This window comes from Carlito syrichta, unplaced genomic scaffold, assembly GCF_000164805.1.
Source record: "Carlito syrichta isolate Samal-C Ts95f unplaced genomic scaffold, Tarsius_syrichta-2.0.1 Scaffold314373, whole genome shotgun sequence".
Lineage (NCBI taxonomy): Eukaryota > Metazoa > Chordata > Mammalia > Primates > Tarsiidae > Carlito > Carlito syrichta.
Window position 1 is genome coordinate 38440 of NW_007258469.1, and position 19461 is coordinate 57900.

The 19461-nt window shown below is 37.0% G+C and overlaps 1 protein-coding gene across 2 annotated transcripts in view; it reads left to right on the forward strand.

The window, feature by feature from the left end:
• The window catches only part of CCDC50 (coiled-coil domain containing 50), a 75438-nt gene that overhangs the window by 23172 nt on the left and 32805 nt on the right, over nucleotides 1-19461 (forward strand). For both annotated transcript variants that reach the window (XM_008071561.2, XM_008071562.2), the window contains exons 2-3: nucleotides 15427-15489; nucleotides 16357-16483. In XM_008071561.2, coding sequence (XP_008069752.1) covers nucleotides 15427-15489; nucleotides 16357-16483 — 190 coding nt within the window. The remainder of the gene's footprint in view (nucleotides 1-15426; nucleotides 15490-16356; nucleotides 16484-19461) is intronic.

The window sequence follows — 19461 nt, forward strand, 5'->3', positions numbered from 1 at the left end:
AAGTTCTTAATTGCCTTTTTTAACCACTCATGGTGTTGGGGTAGGGATTGATTTCAGTGGTGATATTGTTTTCGTCTTGATCTCTCTCTATATAAACTTGGCTGGGGATGAGAACGTAGAGGATTATTATTAGGCTAAAATCTATTAAGTTTTTCCGAATTTCATTTCTTTTCTACTCAGGCAATGCTATTAGAGTCTTTAAAATAGATCAGGGAGACATTTCTTTTGTAGAACAATGTAAGAGTTTACAAAGTATGTTATTATTTCTTAGTTCAAATTGTTATTAACTTCTCTTAGACACATTAGTCCAAATTAATTGCTATAGTCTCTTAACAAAGGTGGTAAACCCCAAGGGAGATATACTTGAAATTTTCCACTGTAGTCACTACTTAGGGTATTTCCTATAGGTCAGCCTTGAAAAATTGAAAAAGAAAGCACTTTTTATTGCATTTGTTTTTTGGGAGTAAATACAGGCTGACAGTAAAATTACTAGAGATCTAGTCTTGGGAGATAATGACACAGAGTAAACTATGTCTCATCTTTTCTTTTGTTTTTTGGATTCTGGAACCTACTTTCTGAATACATGTACTATGTTTACCAAAATTTACTTCCATCTTTTATTTCAAAGAACCTAATGCACACTTGTCTTATTTTGCCTAGTATTTATTAATATTACTCTTTCTGATGTATTAAAACACTTGTATGATATTTTTTCTTTGAGTAGAAATATTTGGTGTCAAAAGATGTAGATTTGATTTTCAGTTCATTTGTTTATTTATTGTTTGATCTAGTTCAAGCTACTTAACTTCTCTGAGCCTTAGTTTCCTTGTCAAAGAAAATGAGGATGTTGATAACACCTTTATCTACAGATGATTAGGAGAAATAAATGTGAAAGCACACGTAACCTATAAAATACTATATCATTGTTAGTTGTGACTGTCTGTCATTGCCAAATGTTCTCAAGACAAAAAATATCTCTCTGGATGATCTTTCTTGTTCACAGAGAGTGTTTTCATGTATATGGAACAAAGGAAAGCAAGTATGATCTCTACTTTCAAAGCAATGAGTATATAGTCCATCTGCTACAAGTAGTATTCATGTAAAAAGAATAATTCACAAAAATCCACCATTCTATAAAAGGGAAAACACAGTTGAAATAAATAGTCTTTAGTGAGAATGTATTATTAATCCAGGCATTTTTATGTAGGTGGAAGCATGTAAAAATTGAGTCATAGCAATAGTACTTTCAGAAAGTGTCGGGCTGTGGATAAAAAAGCAGTGGAAGAGGAATGGCTCTTTCATTTCTTTTCTAGTTTGTGTGGAGTTAACTGGGAAAACATTGCAAATGTGCACATTATTTGGGTAGTGTATGAGAGTGATGTGTAGCCATTTCTTGAGACAGAAATTTCTGGGTTTGGTTGGAATGGATAGATTAGATATGTCCGCATTCTGCATACTTGAGTGCAGTTAAAGAAGGAGTTTTTACTAACAAGAGTACTGTTCACCACTTAGATTTATTAATACTTGTTCAATACTTTTAAACTTTTGAGCAAAATTTGTTTGGCAAAATGTCCCCCACTAAGTTGTTTCTCACCAGTGTTGCCAATATAAATAGAATTTAATTTCTTGATTCTTGGCTAAAGTTTAAGATTATATTCATTTAGTGGAAGAGTAAATAAAATTTCTGTTGCCCTTAGGAGTGTGTGTGAGGGTGTGTGGTAGGGATTGGGATAGGGAACTTCTATTTATCCATGATAAAAAATAAGAGCATCCAAGTACTGCTTCTTACCTCATCACTTCTAAATCGAAATCACCTCTTCGAAACAGGCTTTAAAGAGAATATTTGTTTGACTGAGGAAGAGAGAAACATGCTTCAAATGAGCTTCCTGAAATAGTTATACATATGTTTTATATAAATGCAGTAATTTATTTTTTTGGTGGAAAGCTGAGGGAATCTTAATTTGTTACTGTTAATAACTAAGAAAGCTTTTTAAAAAAATACTATTTTAGGCCTCCAAATTTGTTATAATTTGGCCAGAATTTTAGAAGATATTTAGATCAATGATGGTCAGTTTTCTCTTTTTCTTTAAAATGTTGATTATTAGAATTTAACCTCTATTTTTCTACTAATTGTCAAAGGGAGGGCAGATGACAGGGTTATCTGTAAAGGAAGAACAAGTAATTTTGCAACTACATTTATGGGAAACCCCCACAATAATTGGTAGGGAGAATTGAGGAGTGGGCTGTGTCTGGAGCTTGAGGAGTAAAGTTGACAAGCAGATGGACCTGAAAATGATGTGTGAGGAGAACTAATAAAGGGGAAAAAAATAAGACAAGGGAAGCAAATGCAACAAGAAGGGAAAAAAGTATAACAGAGTTTGGTTGACTTGAGGTGAAGGGTGGGGATAATTATCAGATTTTCTTTGGTGCAATTTGTACAATCTACATACCAGGAATGTCAATGGAGTGAAGAACCAATTTCTCCAGATGGCGCACAGGGTCATTCCTATCTCATCTCTTGCTGTGATTCTCCTTGAGACTTCTGTGCTTCTGGCACACAGAACTTTAGGATAGCTGTGCATTTTAAAATATCTTTGTGAGGGCTACTTCTACACTGCTGGTGGGAATGCAAATTAGTGCAACCTCTTTGGAAAACAGTGTGGCAATGTCTAAAAGAACTAGACATTGACTTTCTATATGAACCAGTGATCTCCCTACTGGGAATATACCCAGAGGAACTCAAATTGTTCTACAAAAAAGTGCTCATGCTTGTTTATGGCAGCATTATTCACAATAGCAAAAACATGAAACCCGCCACGCTGCCCGTTGAAGCTGGACTAATGGAAAAAAATGTGGTGCATACGCATAATGGAATATTACACAGACATTAAGAAGGACAAACATGGACTTTGCAGCAACTTGAATGGATTTATAGTCTATTATACTCAGTGATCTATCATAGAAGCTAAGAACTAGCAGAGTACCACATATTCTCACTCAGAAGTGGACCCAGAACATTTACCATAATATATAAGAAAGGGATTGGCAGTAGCAGGATACTGCCAGGTTGGGTGGGATGGGGGGCAGAGAGGGGGGGAAGGACACAACATCAATAAGGGTACCTGATCTCAAATCAGGTAAAGTAGGGATTAAAGGGAGGCCCCAAATTTGCCTTTATGATGACCACTTGTGTATGTCTAATCTTGAATTGTATCCCACATTAAAATAAATATATTATTAAATAAATAAAAATAAAATGTCTTTGTGTCTTTTTTTAAATTATTGTTCCCTTTGCCAAGAATGTTCACCACTTCTGCCCATAAAAATTTTAACCAAGGACTTCTGGCAAGATGGCGATGGGGCAGCTTGGTCTGTGAGACCCTCCTCGAAAGAGAACACATAAAGACTCTAACTCTCTCCTGGGGGCTGCAGTTCCCATTGTGGGCAGCCTGCTCTTCACACGGAGCTCAGCCATCATCACTGCTCAAACATCACGGCGGTCTGGGCAGCCACTGTAGCGCAGATGCCGCAGCCACAGCTATCGCATTGCCCATGCCTAAGGCGAACCATGACTTCAGACCGTGAAACCCCTGCAAGCAAGATCTACTGAGATCGCCACCACCGCCACCACTACCACTGTCACGCCCTGCCTCTTGCCTGGAGCCAGGCTCGTGGGTCTCCCCCCCATGTACCGTGAGGCCTCCGCTCCCATTGCCAACTCCCTCCTGTCTGGGGTGAGCAGCTGCAGATAAAGATCACCTGGAGTGGTGAAATACCATCACCTGCTGGCAATTCAAGGTAACACCAAAATGGGAAAAACAGAAACTTGATAAATAGACTCAGACCAGATCTGAGTGGTGAACTGGGCAGGGAGACCAGATCTGAACTGCCCTTCACAGCAGGCCAGGGGCAACTGACCCTAACTGAACAAGTTTACCAGCCTGCAAAGACAGCTAGAAATCAGAACTGAAAGGACATTGGGCTTAAACGAAAAGTTTCAGAGTGTGCTTGATTGGTTCTGTTACTCTACTGACTTGATTTTGTTCCTTTTGTATTGTTCTTTTTTTTTCTCTGTAAACCCCATCTTTTATAGAGGAATAGCACACCAATAAGGAGGTTGGTTAGCTTTATGTTAGCATCATTTTATGTTTTAGTTTTTTCGTATGGGAGTTGGTTAGCTTGTGGTCATGGTTTATTGTTTTTATCTGTTTCAGTTTTTGTGTCTCTCTATTTGTTGGTACATTTGTCTGTTTTCCCCCTTACTCCTCCCTCTCTCCATCCCTTTTTTTCCCCCACTGCCCGGTCCATTCTTTTCCCTCTGTTAACCTCATTTTATTTCAGAGAGTAAACCTACAACACCGCTGCATGGACAGATTCCAAGGCAGTGGAAAGTGGGTTTCAGATTATCCATACACCTGTCAGCAGATACAAGGATCTGCAGATAGGTTTTGAATCACAGCTCCCCCTTAAGTAAATCTCAAAACTGCAAAAAGGACTGCCCCTAACCTACAGTCCAACTCCAGAATTGAACAAAGCAAGAGGATATACATAAAGAAGAATAGAAGATTGAACAAACAGAAGTAAAAGCAACTCCTCCACCCCTGAATAACAGAATTAAAGAAGATGGTGAAGTGGAGGGAAGGGAAAAGAAGGGAGGAAAAATCTGCACAAATGAAGAAAACCCAAAAGAAGAATATAGGTCTCACACAGACCCCTGGGAGGTCAGACACTGAGAAAACAGACTTCGGAACACAAACAATGAAGAGCCCCCAGAATGACTGGTCACATGCAACAAACACAGACATCAAGATATTAATAGAAAGAATAAAAAAAAATTGAGGAGAGACAAGAGGAAGATAGGAAGGAGCTGAGACAGAAATAACAGCAGTAAAGAATACTGTGATAGAAACAAATAACAAACAAATAAGCATGGAATGCAGAATTAGCCAAGTAGAAGAAAGAATCTCTGAGCTTGAAGACCAAAACACAGAACTAATCCAAACTGTCAAAAACATAGAAAGGAAACTTAAAAAGACAGAACAAAACCTTCAAGAGATGAATGATTAATTCAAGATAAAAAAACCTAAGAGTAATTGACCTTCCTGAGACAGAGAAAGAAACAGAAGCCACACGGAACAAACATTCCGTGAAATCATTCAAGAAAACTTCCCTCATCTCATCAATGATGCAAAAATTCAAACACAAGAGATTCAGAGAACCCCTGCAGGACAACAAATGAGAAGACTAACTCCCAGACACATAATAATTCGCCTAAACAAAGTAGGTATAAAAGAAAAAATCCTAAAGACAGCAAGAGAAAATGGTCAGACTACCTACTAGAATAGACCAATTAGAATAGCAGCAGATTTATCTACAGAAACCCTCCAGGCTAGGAGAGCTTGGAGCCCTATCTTCAAAGTTCTAAAAGAGAAACAATTTCAACTGAGAATAACCTACCCAGCCAAGCTAAGCTTCATCAGTGAGGGAGAATTGAAGTCTTTCCCAGATATCCAATCCCTAAGAACTTACACTGCCACCAGATTACCTCTACAAGAAACACTTAAGAAAGTATTGAACACAGAATAAAAGGAAAAAAGAACAACAGTGTTCTTCACAAGAGTAAAGACAAAAGACTAAAAACACACGCGAACCAACTCCAAAACCAAAAGAAAGACAACAAACAATTAGGAACAACAACAAAAACTCTGTAAGAACCTAATGATCAGCTCTCACATTTCAATAATTAGCCTGAATGTGAATGGACTAAATGCACCACTGAAAAGGCATAGAATGGAAGAATGAATAAAATATCACTAGGCAACAATTTATTGGCTTCAAGAGACTCACCTCACTAGAAAGGATACTCACAGACTCAAAGGATACTCACAGATTCACAGAGGATGGGAAACAAATTTTCAGGTGAAAGAACACAAAAGAAAGGAAGAGTCATGATCTTAATCTCAGACAAAATACCCTGTAAGCTATCAAAAGTTAAAAAAGATACAGGAGGCCACTACATAATGATAAAAGGTCTAATCCATCAACAGGAAATATCCATCCTAAACATATATGCACCTAACATAGGAGCACCAACTTTCATAAAGCAGCTTCTAGGTAAACTAAAAAAAGATATTGACTCCAACACTTCATAACCGGGGACTTCGGCCCCACTCACAACCCTAGACAGATCATCAGGACAAAAAATCAGCAACAAGATCCGAAACCTCAATGTGACTCTTGACCAAATGGACTTAACTGATACCTGCAGAACACTTCATCCAACGACCACAGAATATACATTCTACTCATCGCAGCATGGACTGTACTCTAAGATCAACCACATACTTGGCCATAAATGAAACATAAGCAAATTTAAAAAGATCAAAATTTTGCCATGCACCTTCTTGGACCACAGTGGAATAAAAATAAACATCAACACTAACAAGGTTCCCCCAAAACCCACAAAGACATGGACACTAAACAGCATGATACTATACAACTCCTGGGTCAATGAAGAAATCAAAACAGAGATTAAAAGATACCTGGAAACGAACAAAAATGAAGAAACATCTTACCAAAATCTCTGGGATGCCATGAAAGCTGTAGTAAGAGGGGAACTCATATCTCTACAAACGCACATCAAGAAAATGGAAGCATCACAAATTAACAGCCTAACAAGTCACCTAAGGAAGCTGGAAAAGCAAGATCACCAAAATCCTAACTTCGGCAGAAGAATCAAAATCACAAAAATAAAAGCCCAAATCCGGGACATAGAAGATAAAAAGATAATACAAAAAAATCAATGAAACAAAAGCTGGTTCTTTGAAAGGATAAACAATATCAATGGCCCCCTAGCTAGACTGACCAAGAAAAAGAGAGAAAAGGCTCAAACACAATCGGAAACACAAAAGATGAAGTCACATCTGACCCTGAAGAAATACTAAAAATCATTAGAGACTACTATGTACACTTGTATGGAAACAAACTTGAAAACCTTAAGGAAACTTTCTGACATCACACAACCTATCTAGGTTGAAACAAGAAATCGAGACCCTAAACAAATTAATAACAATCAGGGAAATTGACTGTTTAATAAGAAAACTACCTACAAAAAAAATAAATAAATAAAAGCCCTGGACTAGATGGCTTTCCAGCAGAATTCTATAAGACATTTGAGGAGTTGATACCAATTCTACTGAAAGTATTCCAGGTGATTGAGAAAGATGGAACTCTTGTCAAATCATTTTATGAAACTAACATCACATTGATACCCAAGTCAGGTAAAGACCCAAAAAAGAACGAGAACTGCAGGCCAATATCTTTGAAGAACATAGATGCTAAAATTCTCAACAAGATCCTAACAAGCTGAATTCAGCAGCACATCTCAGAAATCATCCATCATGACCAAGTAGGCTTCATCCCTGGGATGCAAGGCTGGTTCAACATTTGCAAGACAATAAATGTAATTAAATACATCAACAAACATCAGAACAAAAACCACATGGTTATATCATTAGATGCAGAAAAAACTTTTGATAAAATCCAGCACCCCTTCTTGATAAAAACCCTCGAACATCTAGGCATACAGGGAACATACCACAAAATAGTAAAAGCCATTACGAGAAACCCACAGCTAGCATACTCCTAAACAGACAAAAATTGGAACCATTTCCCCTGAAAACTGGAACAAGACAAGGATGCCCACTCTCTCCTCTCCTGTTCAGTATAGTATTGGAAGTTCTGGCTAGAGCAATCAGAAAAGAGAAGGCGACCAGGGGTATCCAAATAGGAAAAGAGGAAGTCAAGTTATCTCTTTTTGCAGATGACATGGTTGTGTACCTTGAAAACCCTAGGGAATCTGTCAAAAGCCTCCTTGCACTGATAAAGTACTTTGGCAAAGTCTCAGGGTATAAAATAAATGTGCAAAAGACAATCACATTTCTTTTCACCAATAATAAACAAACAGAAACCTAAATAAAAAGCGCAGTCCCATTCACAATAGCCACAAAAAAATGAAATACCTTGGCATTTTCCTAACCAGGGACTTGAAGGGACCTTTACAATGAAAGCTACAAAACACTGCTCAAAGAAATCAAAGATGACACAAACAAGTGGAAAAATATCCCATGCTCATGGATTGGAAGAATCAACATTGTGAAGATGTCCATCTTCCCTAAGGCAGTCTACAGATTTCATACAATATCCATCAAATTACCAGCAACATTCTTCTCAGAGCTAAAGAAAACAATATAGGAATTCATATGGAAACACAAACGACCAAGAATAGCCAGAACAATCCTCAGCAAAACAAACAAACAAACAACTCATCTTCGACAAAGCCTCCACCACCTACCACTGGGGAGAGGAGAACCTATTCAGTAAATGGTGCTGGGAAAACTGGCTGACCACGTGCAGAAGACTCAAGCAAGACCACTTTCTATCCCCTTACACAAAAATTATCTCTCAATGGATCAGAGACCTAAATGCAATACCTCAAACCATAAGAACCTTAGAAAATGCAGGAGACACCCTTATGGAAATTGGAACTGGCATCCAATTCCTAAACAAAACCCAAAACACACGAGTCATAAGAGATAAGATAGACAAGTGGGACCTCATTAAACTGTCAAGCTTCTGCAAAGCCAAAGAAACCATCAAGAGAGCAGGAAGACAACCCACAGACTGGGAAAAAGTATTTGCCAACTCCATGTCTGACAAAGACCTAACACCTTGGATCTACAAGGAACTCAAATGTGCTGAAAAGAAAAAAAACAAACAACACCATTACAAAGTGGGCAAAAGATATATGAACAGACACTTCACAAAAGAAGACATACGAGCGACCAACAGACACATGAAGAAATGTTCAACCTCACTAGTCATCAAGGAGATGCAAATTAAAACTACACTCAGATATCACCTAACTCCAGTCAGAATGACCATTATCAATAACTCAAAAAATAACAGATGCTGGAGAGGATGTGGTGAAAAGGGAACACTTCTACACTGTTGGTTGGAGTGTAACCTAGTGCAACCTCTGTGGAAAGCAGTGTGGCGATTCCTAAAAGCTCTACATATCAACCTCCCATGTGACTCTGCAATCCCCCTACTGGGAATATACCCTGAAGAACTCTTATCACTATATGAAAAAGATTCCTGCACACGTATGTTTATTGCAGCATTCTTCACAATAGCAAGAACCTGGAACCAACCATGCTGTCCATCAAAAGAGGACTGGATTAAAATGTGGTACATATACATGATGGAATATTACGCAGCTATAAAAGAGAACAAAATCATGAATTTCGCAGCAACCTGGATGGAACTAGGGTCCGTAATACTGAGTGTTCTTTCACAGCAACAAAGATCTGAGTATCCCATGTTCTCACTCATAAGTTGACCTTGAGCATCTATCATAATACTATAAGAAAAGGATTGACAGTTGTGGGAATCTATAGGGGGGGCAGGAAGGGCAAGGGTGGTGGCATTAACGGTAGTCAATATCTGTCTGGAGATGGGGGGACACCCCTTATCAACAAGGGTACCTGAATGATGTATATTTGTATACCTAACCCTTAACTGTACTCCAGAATTTTAAAATTAAAAATAGGTTTAAAAATTTTTTTTAACCTTCCTTTGAGATCTATTTCTTATACTAAGTACTTTAAATTTTATTGATATATTCTGCTCCAGTTGCCCCCAATTCATACAACTACCTCCAATTTATAACAAGCATAACTGCTCCAATGTTTATGGCTTCAAATAATTTCCTACAAGTCTTTAGTACAAAATTTATCAAATTATCTGACACTTATCATCCTTTCTGTTCTTTTTACCTCTTTGACCACTTGGAGATGAAGCCTCATCTTGAAATACAGCTCAATGAACTTGATCACTTATAGTGCTGTAAGAAAGTGATTCGCAGTAGTGGAAAACATTTTATGGGGAGGGGTGAGATTGGCAGTGGAGGGATACTGCTAAGGAAGGAAGGGGCATACCGAATCAACCAGGTACCCTGCATAATCAATGTTTGTATATCTTACTCTGAATTGTACCCCACATTTTTTAAAACTTAGAATTAATTTTTAAATAAATAAATAAATGAAAGCTGTAAAACCTAAAAAAAAGAAAAGAAAAAGAAATACAGCTCAACACATGTTTAGTCAATAAATTAATGTTTATGAGGGGCATGCTGTGCCATTTTTATATTTAGGGGGAATCAACAACTGAATGAAGTTCATTCTTCTTGGATGGGATATAAATATGTCAGTCAATCTTCCCCATTTCTGAGAACTGCTTGGCTTAATGTAGATTAAGTCATTGTATACTTATATGTACCTACAGGCATGCCTTATTTTACGGGACTTCGCTTTATTGTGCTTTGGAGATTTTTTTTTTTTAGTTTGAAGTTTTGTAGCAACCCTGCATCAGCAAGCCTGTTGATGCTATTTTTCGAACAGCATGTGCTAGGTTCTTGTCTCTTTGTCACATTTTGGAAATTCTTATAATATTTTAATTAATTTTTTGAGTTAGGGTTTCACTCTGTTGCACAGGCTGGAATGTAGTGGCACAGTCACAGCTCACTGTAGCCTCGACAGCCTAGACTCAGGTGATCCTTCCGCCTCAGCCTCCTGAGTAGCTGGGATTACAGGCACATGCCATTCCACCTGGCTAATTTTTTGATTTTTTTTGTAGATACGAGGTCTTGCTATATTACCCAAGCTACTCTTGAACTCCTGGGCTCAAGCAATCCTGTCATCTTGGTCTCCCAAGGTGCTGGGTGCTAGCATGAGCCATTGTGCCTGGCTTCATAATATTTTAAGCTTTTTCATTATTATTATATCTGTTGTCGTGATCAGTGATCTTTGATGTTGCTATTGTAATTGTTTTGGCGTGGCATATAAAATAGTGAACACTGGATTCAGTTTTGTATGTGCTTTGATTGCTCCACTGACCAGCTGTTTCCCAGGCTCTCTTCTTCTCTTTGGGCCTCCCTTTTCTCTAAGACACAACTGTATTGAAATAACTACAATAACCCCTGACTGCCCAAAGGAAGAGTCACATCTTTCACTTTCAATCAAAAGCTAGAAATGTTTAAATTTAGTGAGGAAGGTGTATTGAAGGCTGAGATAGGTTGAAAGTTAGGCCTCTTGCACCAAAAAACCAAGTTGTGTGTGCACAGAAAAAGTTTTTAAAGGAAATTAAAAGTGCCACTCCAAGGAGTACATGAATTATGAGAAAGTGAAACAGACTCATTGCTGATATGAAGAAAGATTTAGTTGTCTGGATAGAAGATCAAACCAGCCACAACATTCTATGGACAAAGCTTCATCCAGAGCAAGGCCCTAACTTTTAATTTTATGAAGGCTGAGAGAGGTAGGAAGCTGAAGAAAAAAGTTGAAAGCTAACAGAGGTTGGTTCCTGAGGTTTGAGAAAGGAAGCCATCTCCATAATGTAAAGAACAGTGAAACAGCAAGTGCTGATGTAGAAGGTGCAACAAGTTTTCCAGAAGATGTGGCTAATATAATTGCTGCTCTAAACAACAGATATTTTCAGTGTGGATTAAGCAGTCTTCTGTTGGAAGAAGATGCCATCTAAGACTTTCATAGCAAGAGAGGAGACGTCAATGCCTACCTTCACAGTTTCAAAGGACAGGCTGGTTCTCTTGATAGGGACTAGTGCAGCTGGTGACTTTAAGTTGAAATGAGTGCTCATTTACCATACAGAAAAACTTAGTGCACTTAAGAATTTTGCTTAATGCATCTACCTGTTCTCTGTAAGTGGAGCAACAAAGACTGGATGATAGCATCTGTTTATAGCAGGGTTCAGCAAGTATTTTAAACTCACCGTTGAGACCTACTGTTCAGAAAAAAAGGATTTCTTTCAAAATATTACTAATCATCGACAATGTACCAAGTCATCCAAGAGCGCTGATGGAGATATATCAGGAGATAAATGATGTTTTCGTGCTGGCTAACACAACATTCATTCTGTAGCCTGTGGATCAAGGAGTAGTTTAGATTTTCAAGTCTGATTATTTAAGATATACATTTTGTGAGGCTATAGCTAGTGATTTCTCTGATGGATCTGGGCAAAGTAAATTGAAGACCTTCTGGAATAAATCCACCATTCTAAATAACACTAGGAACATTTATGATTTATAGGAGGAGGTCAAAATGTCAACATAAACAGGAATTTGGAAGAAGTTGATTCCAGCCTTCATAACTGACTTGGAGAGGCTCATGACTTCAGTGGAGGAAATAACTGTAGATGTGGTAAAAATAGCAAGAGAATTATAATTAAAAGAGGAGCTTAGAGATCTGTCTAAATTGATGTAATCTCTTGATGATTTGGTGGATAAAACCTTACTTGTGGATGAGCAAAAAAGTGGTTTCTTAAGGTGAAATCTACTGGTGCAAATGCTGTGAAAATTGTTGCAATGATAACAAAGGATTTAGAATATTACAGAAATTTAATTGATAAGGCAGCAGCAGGGTTTGGGAGGATTGACTCCAATTTTGAAAGAAGTTCCACTGTAGGTAAAATGCTGTCAAACAGCTTCACGTGCTACAGAGCAATCTTTTGTTAAAGGAAGAGTCAATTGATACGGGAGACTTCTCTGTTGTCTTAAAAAATTGCCATCGCCACCCCAACTGTCAGCATTTACCATCCTCATTAGTTAGCAGCCAACAACTTGGAGGCCAAGATCCTCCACCGGCAGAAAGATGCTGAAGGCTCAGATGATTGTTAGCATTTTTTTAGCAACAAAATATATTTTAACTAAGGTATGTACCTTGCTTTGTTTTTAGACTGCATACAATTGAACACTTAATAGACTACAGTGTATTATAAAGATAACTCTTATATGCACTGGGAAAACAAAAGATTTCTGTGCCTCACTTTATTGCAGTGGTCTGAAACCAAACCTGCAATATCTTTGCGTTTTACTTTGGGTTAACATATCGTTAGAACTCTGTTAATGAGAATGATGAGAGGGCTCTAGTTTTATGTGATTTATTTATTTATTATATTAACAAATTAATAATTTACTAATACTTGACAAAGTCTACAAGTTATATAGTCAAAACAGCAAAACTTCGTTCTGTTTATGACATTGTTTCTCTTTGGAGTTCTTACTGTTGACTTTATTGACCAGTTTTTCTTTACTTCTTTCAGTTAATGAGCATTTCCTGAAATTTTATTATATGCTGTATCCTGTTCTTATTGTGTGAAAGGTACAGAGAGTACCGCCACAAAGTCTCTGCCCTGAAGAGTCTTGCAACTGGTTGGGGAAGCAGCTGTGTACTCAAGTTTAAGGGCAAAATCCATTTCTTTCTATTGATGCTCTTCTAAGAAAGGAGGCAGAATTGCCTAGTTTTTAGTGTTTACGAGAGACTGAGCCACCATTCTCTAACTTTAATAACATGCTTGGGCAGAGGGGAGAGGATACAGGGCTATTGAGGACTGTGTGGAAATGAAAGAGAATAGTTGTGGAATTGACTATGGTGGGGAGCTTATTTTAGTACAAGCTAGGAACAGTAGAAGACATCAGTGGGGCTGGCTTATGTCAAGAACGTCAGCTTGAGTTCTGGGCTAGTGAAATTAAACACGGTAGGGAAAAGGTTAGAAGAGGAGAGGTGAAAGCCCAGGTTCCAATGGTTCACCTTTAATGTACCTGCAGGGAAAAGTGGTGAGATGAGTTTATGCTGCTCATCCTCAGTACATGGTGTATACTGTTTACTTAAAAGTAGAGTAGGTTAGAGAAGGAACAGAGTTCCACCCAAACTCTGTACTTAGCCTAGCTGTGAAATATTTTCTATAGTTCCAGATCTGGTTACTGATTTACCAATGTGTTGACTGTGTGACTGTTTTCCCAGTTGCTTTAAAATACTGATGCAGGGAGTGTCGAGGCAGATTTTGAGAGACTTTACGGTGGATTTAGAAGAGAAATTGTAGATTAGGCAAATAATATTTTAGTATAAATGACATTATATTTGGAAGCTCTTAGTAAACTCTGAAAAGCTAAATTATTGTATTTGACAGCACTACTCTGTATGTATGTGTATGTGTACTGCTTTATAGTCCTTGAAGATCTTCAGGATTCTTTTCTGGTTCAGACCTTGCTCATATCTTGTGGGTACAGATTCAGTTTTTGTACTAAGAAGATTCAGGGTCTAGTCACAATAATCAAACATACTTTAATATTGCAATATAGATATTAAAAATCATTATGAGGAGTTATTAAGGTAATCACTAATTCATAAATTCCTCATAACTTATGATGTGTCAAATTGTCTTTGTGTTTGTGGTTTAGCAGTCAATATATGCTGTTGACACGATGATACAAGTGAGTTTAAAAATGCATAAATGTAATATTTAAATTAAGACCAAAAGCACAGAAAATAAAAACACCCAGGAACCTATCACCCACATTAAGTAAATGCTAATAAGTCTTAATTGCATCAGTTTTTTTCTCTTTTTGTTTTTGAAGTGGTAGAACAGCATGTACAGCCAAGGCGCTCATACCCCTTTTCTCTTTAGTCTAGAGATAACCACTGTTCTGAATTCAGTTTCTGTCAGTGTCATATGTTTAAAAATATATTTTTGCTACAGATGTACCTCTCCATAAACAGTTTATTTATGTTTTTAGTGTTATGCTGACTAAAATAAAAAACACAAACATTGAGGTTCTTCACATGATTTTCCACATTTAAAAAGGTAATAATTTTAAAATTTTTATTTAGTCAGTATGACATCAAAAACATAAAATGTATTTTTGACATAATTTCCTGGCCTAATAACATAAATTGAAGTAGCTTTTAAACTTTTTGACTGTAATCTACGGAATTATATATGATTTACATTTTGACCTAGTAATACCATTTACATTTATATTTCTGTGATATGTGATTATGCAATATTGAAAAATAGTTTCCGCAAGTCATAGTTTTCTGTACTATGTGTGCTATATAGTCGTTCCTTGGTATCTGTGGAGTATTGCTTCTAAGATTTCCTGCAGATTTCAAAATCCATGGATTCCCTTATATAAAATGGTGTTGTATTTACATGTAACCTATGCACATACTACCATATACTTTAAGTCATTTCTAGATTACTTATAATACTTAGTACAATGTAAGTAGCTATTGTACTGTTTTGTTCAGGGAAAAATGACAAAAAAGTCTTGTACAGCATCCACCATTATTTTGTGATACTCTGTGCTTGACACTGAGCAGGCATTATGTAGATTTTTATAAATGAATAAAGACTTCATGCTTACCTAGTCACTGTTTAATGCATTGCAAGTTACAAAGTTGATTATCCTAAAATATTATAATTAATTTTTTGAAGTAAATGAACTTATTTTCTTTGTATGTAAGGTACTCCTAATGAGCCTATCTTCTTTTTCTCCTTTATTTTCTGCAGTGTGTCGAGATTTTGCTGTCTTGGAGGACCACACCCTGGCTCATAGCCTGCAGGAACAAGAGAGTGAGTAATGGTTCTCACACATGCTTCTTCAGTTTTCTTTTTTTAGTGGTAGCTTGAGGCTGATTTCTTAGGGAGAGGTAGGGAGGGAAAACGGTCACCTGGCTACACTATCCATTCATCCTGAATGATTCGTTTAGGCAAAGGATACCTGGGTAAAGAATGAAGTTTTTGGTGTTTTTAGGTAGGATGGTTGCCAAAATTAGAAGACTGCTGGGTCTAGAGGAGGAAAAGAGTGACTTGAGCTTTTTCTCTTGCGTTAGTGTTGTAGTAGGGAGACAGTGGTTGTAGTATATCTGGAGTGCGTAGAAGGGCTAGCATAGGAATTTATTCTTGCCCCTATGATAGGGACATGAACACCTTTTTCAAGTGACCATGGTATCTAAATGAGGTCACATGGTAGATTTTAAAATTTTTATACAGCATCCTGATGGAAAGGAAATCTACATTATGTGTGTTATATAAAAGTACATTTTTGTGAGTATGTGATTTTTGAATATTAATTCATGTGTGTACATAAAAATTAAATATTTAAAAATGCAATTAATAAATGGAGTGGCAACATGTGGTAGTAGAAAGAACACTGGCCTTGGTACTAGAATATTTATGTAGAAGTTCTGCCACTTCTACTTTTTACCTTGTGACCAAAGGCAAATTACTTAATCTTTTTGATTCTCTTTTTACTTAATGGAAAAATGGGAATAATAATTTCTGTGCTGCCTATTTATTATACAGTGTTATTGGGAGCGTAAAATGAAGTGATAGATGTAAAACTCTTTTTAATAGTAAAGCTCTTCTTAAGTTTATTATGAAATTTATTACGAACAAGCCAAAGCATTGTAATGCCTCTCGCGTATCTTTCTGTTCTAGTCGAGCATCATTTGGCATCAAACATTCAGCGGAACCGATTGGTCCAGCATGATCTCCAGGTGGCTAAGCAGCTCCAAGAGGAAGATCTGAAAGCCCAAGCTCAGCTACAGAAGCGCTACAAAGACCTGTGAGGATTTAGGTGGTGGGAGGGAGTAACATTAGGAGTGGTTTTCTTTGTGGAGTCAGCAACCAGGACTTGGGAGAAGGAGACATGATTTTTTTTACTGTTAGATTACTAATCATATCATGGGTATCCAGTTGTTTTCTTTCTTTTTTTATTATTTTTTTCTTTCTTTCTTGTTTCACTCTTTTACCCAGGCTGGAGTATGGTGGCACAGTCATAGTTAATTGTTACCCCAAGCTATCTCCTGGGCTCAAAAGTTCCTTCTGCCTCAGTATCCTGTATAGCTGAGATTACAAATATATGCCACTGCACCTGGCTAATTCATTTATTTTTAAATTTTCTGTAGAGACATGCCCAAATAGTTTCTTTTTTATTTTTTATTTGTAGAGATGGGGTTTTGCTATGTTGCCGGGCTGGTCTCAAATTCCTGGCCTAAAGCAGTTTTCCCACCCTGGCTTCCCAAAATGCTGGGATTATAGGCATGAACCACTGTGCCCAATCCCAATAGTTTTCTTTACTTTGAAACATTTTCTTTGTTGTTGTAAAACTTGATTAAGTTTTGGGACACGTGCATTATGGTTTGAACTCTAACACTTTTAGCTGTGTGATTTTGAGCCAGTTGTTCAACCTTCCTGAGTTTATTTTCCTTACTTATAACATGAAGAAAATAATCTCTGTTCCCTCTGCCTCATGATTTGTTAGGGGATCCAGTGAAATACTGGGTATCAATTAAATTTATGAATTGTATTGGGTTCCTTTGCTGTTTCCTTGATGTGTTTGCTGTTCTTATTTTCCTTCAGTTTCTTGTTTTTCAATAAACAGCAGAATGTTGTGGAAAACTCAGAGATATCTATTCAGTTTTCTTCATCATTTCAGTGGATGACAAAAGTTATCTCTCAGTATCTGCCTTTAATAGCTAAATAGATGTAAACGATCTTTCCTAAGGTTTCTTTTAGCACAGTTTAGTTTTTTTCAGTGTTTTAAAACTCCTGGAGTATATTTCTTCTTTGAAAATGGCTCTTATAACCCAAATATCTAAGGGTACATTTAACCACAGATATTGTTGAATAGGAAAAAGTAAAGAGAGACATGAAGGGACCCCTTAATTTACTTTAGTGTCATGTTTAAGTAAAACAGGAAAGCCAGTCATCTTTGCTGCCTTTGAGGAAGGGTTTATCTTTCTGTTTACTATGTGTAGAGAGGACCTTACTTATTTTTTTTTAAGCTTCTTTGTTTTGTAAATAAACACTTGTATTGATTCATGCTAAATCTGGCACCATGAAAAGCACCAAAGACCAGAGATATGAATAAAACATAGCCATTGCCTTTAAGGGCCTCAGAAAATACCCAGAACATTACATATCTAAAAATACATACATGAGTCACAGAAAGTTGAATTATAGATTTCATGCCTATGAAGAGAGATGAGACTGAGAAAAACTTCACAAGATGTTTAATTTGAAACTGAAATTAAAAAGGAGTTTATAGTCATAGTTGGGGAAAACCATTCTGGCTATAAGGAGTAGCATGCAGAAGGGTAGGAAGTAAAAGGATCTGAAATCACATGGTAGCTGCAGGAAGTCCAATATTGCTAGAGTGGAGGTATGTTTAGGGACGTAAGTAGGAGATGAGGCCAGAAAAGTAGTCAAAGAATGAACAAAACAGATCACATAAGTTATGTTAAGGAATTAATTTAGGTTTTCTAGATTTTACAAGGAGTAGAACCATTGAAGGAGCTTTATCTTTTCATTTTGGGACCTACTCTGGGGACTGAGTGGGTAAGGCTTGGAGGGGGCAAGATTGAAGGCAGCTATTGAGTGACGGTCAAATCAAGAGATGATGAGACTTGAACGAGGACAATGGTGATAGAGATATAGAGAGGAGGGAGATGATAAGGCCTAAATTGAAGGTAATGATAATAGAGATATAAAAAGAAAAAGACAGATTTGAGATGTTTTGAGGCTTAGGGTTACAAAGTTAAGGTGAGAACCAAGGCTAGAATATTCTAGAGTTCTAAATTATCATCCTTCACAGTATTCACAATTTTGTGTTAGGAAGGCCAGTTCTGAGGTTGATACAGAGAAGTTAAAGACCTTGAGTTAGGGTAATAATAGTGAGTATAATTAGGTTATTCAGAGATTATCAAGACAAACCACTGTAAAATATAAACCAGGGGTTGGATAGTGATATCTTATAGGTCCTAAATGAGAGAAAAGCCGGGTATTATATTTTTTCCTGGGACTTCAAGATTTTGTAAATGTTCCTGAGTGAAATTAGTAAATTAGAAAGGAAGCCTTTCAGTTTTCATTCCCTGGCAATCTTGACAGCTGGCCATCATTGGAAAGATGAAATGAAGTCTTTAATGAGCTGGAACCATTTATTCTGTCTAGGTACCAGGTCCACTCTCCACAGTCAGTCTTACCGATTGTGTGCTATTCCTTTCTCAGTTGTACTTTCCCAGGAGTCTAATTAGCTGACTATATTGGAACTTGTCTTTCCGAAATAATGGTTTGAAGTCATTAAGCTCATCTGAATCTTCACTTTATTTTCTGTACCCGGAGATACATCTGTGTCATTTGTGACCTTTAGCACTTCATTTGGGTTTGTTTCTCTGCTGTTGTTCTGCTTTCTTCCTACTTATTATTACTTTGCTTGTAGTTAGTAGTTACTTACTGCTGTACGGATTTCACGTTAATTTGGAAAGTCCAGTAGAGAAGTCTTTGAAAACTAAGATCGTGATTTTGTGTGCAATTCTTAATTACTAAAAGTGAGTGAATGAAGAGAAGAAGTATAAATAGAAATTGCTGATTAGATTTTTGTTTTTCATTTCTTTGGTTTGGGTGGATAAGAACAGACCTATATCTGTAATCATTAAGTCTAAATTTTTTCATAGCTGATAAAATGCTTTAAGCGAGCATTATCCATTGCTATCAGTGGTAGAGACAAAACCAGACTTCTCATCCAGTGATTTTTTTTCCTAC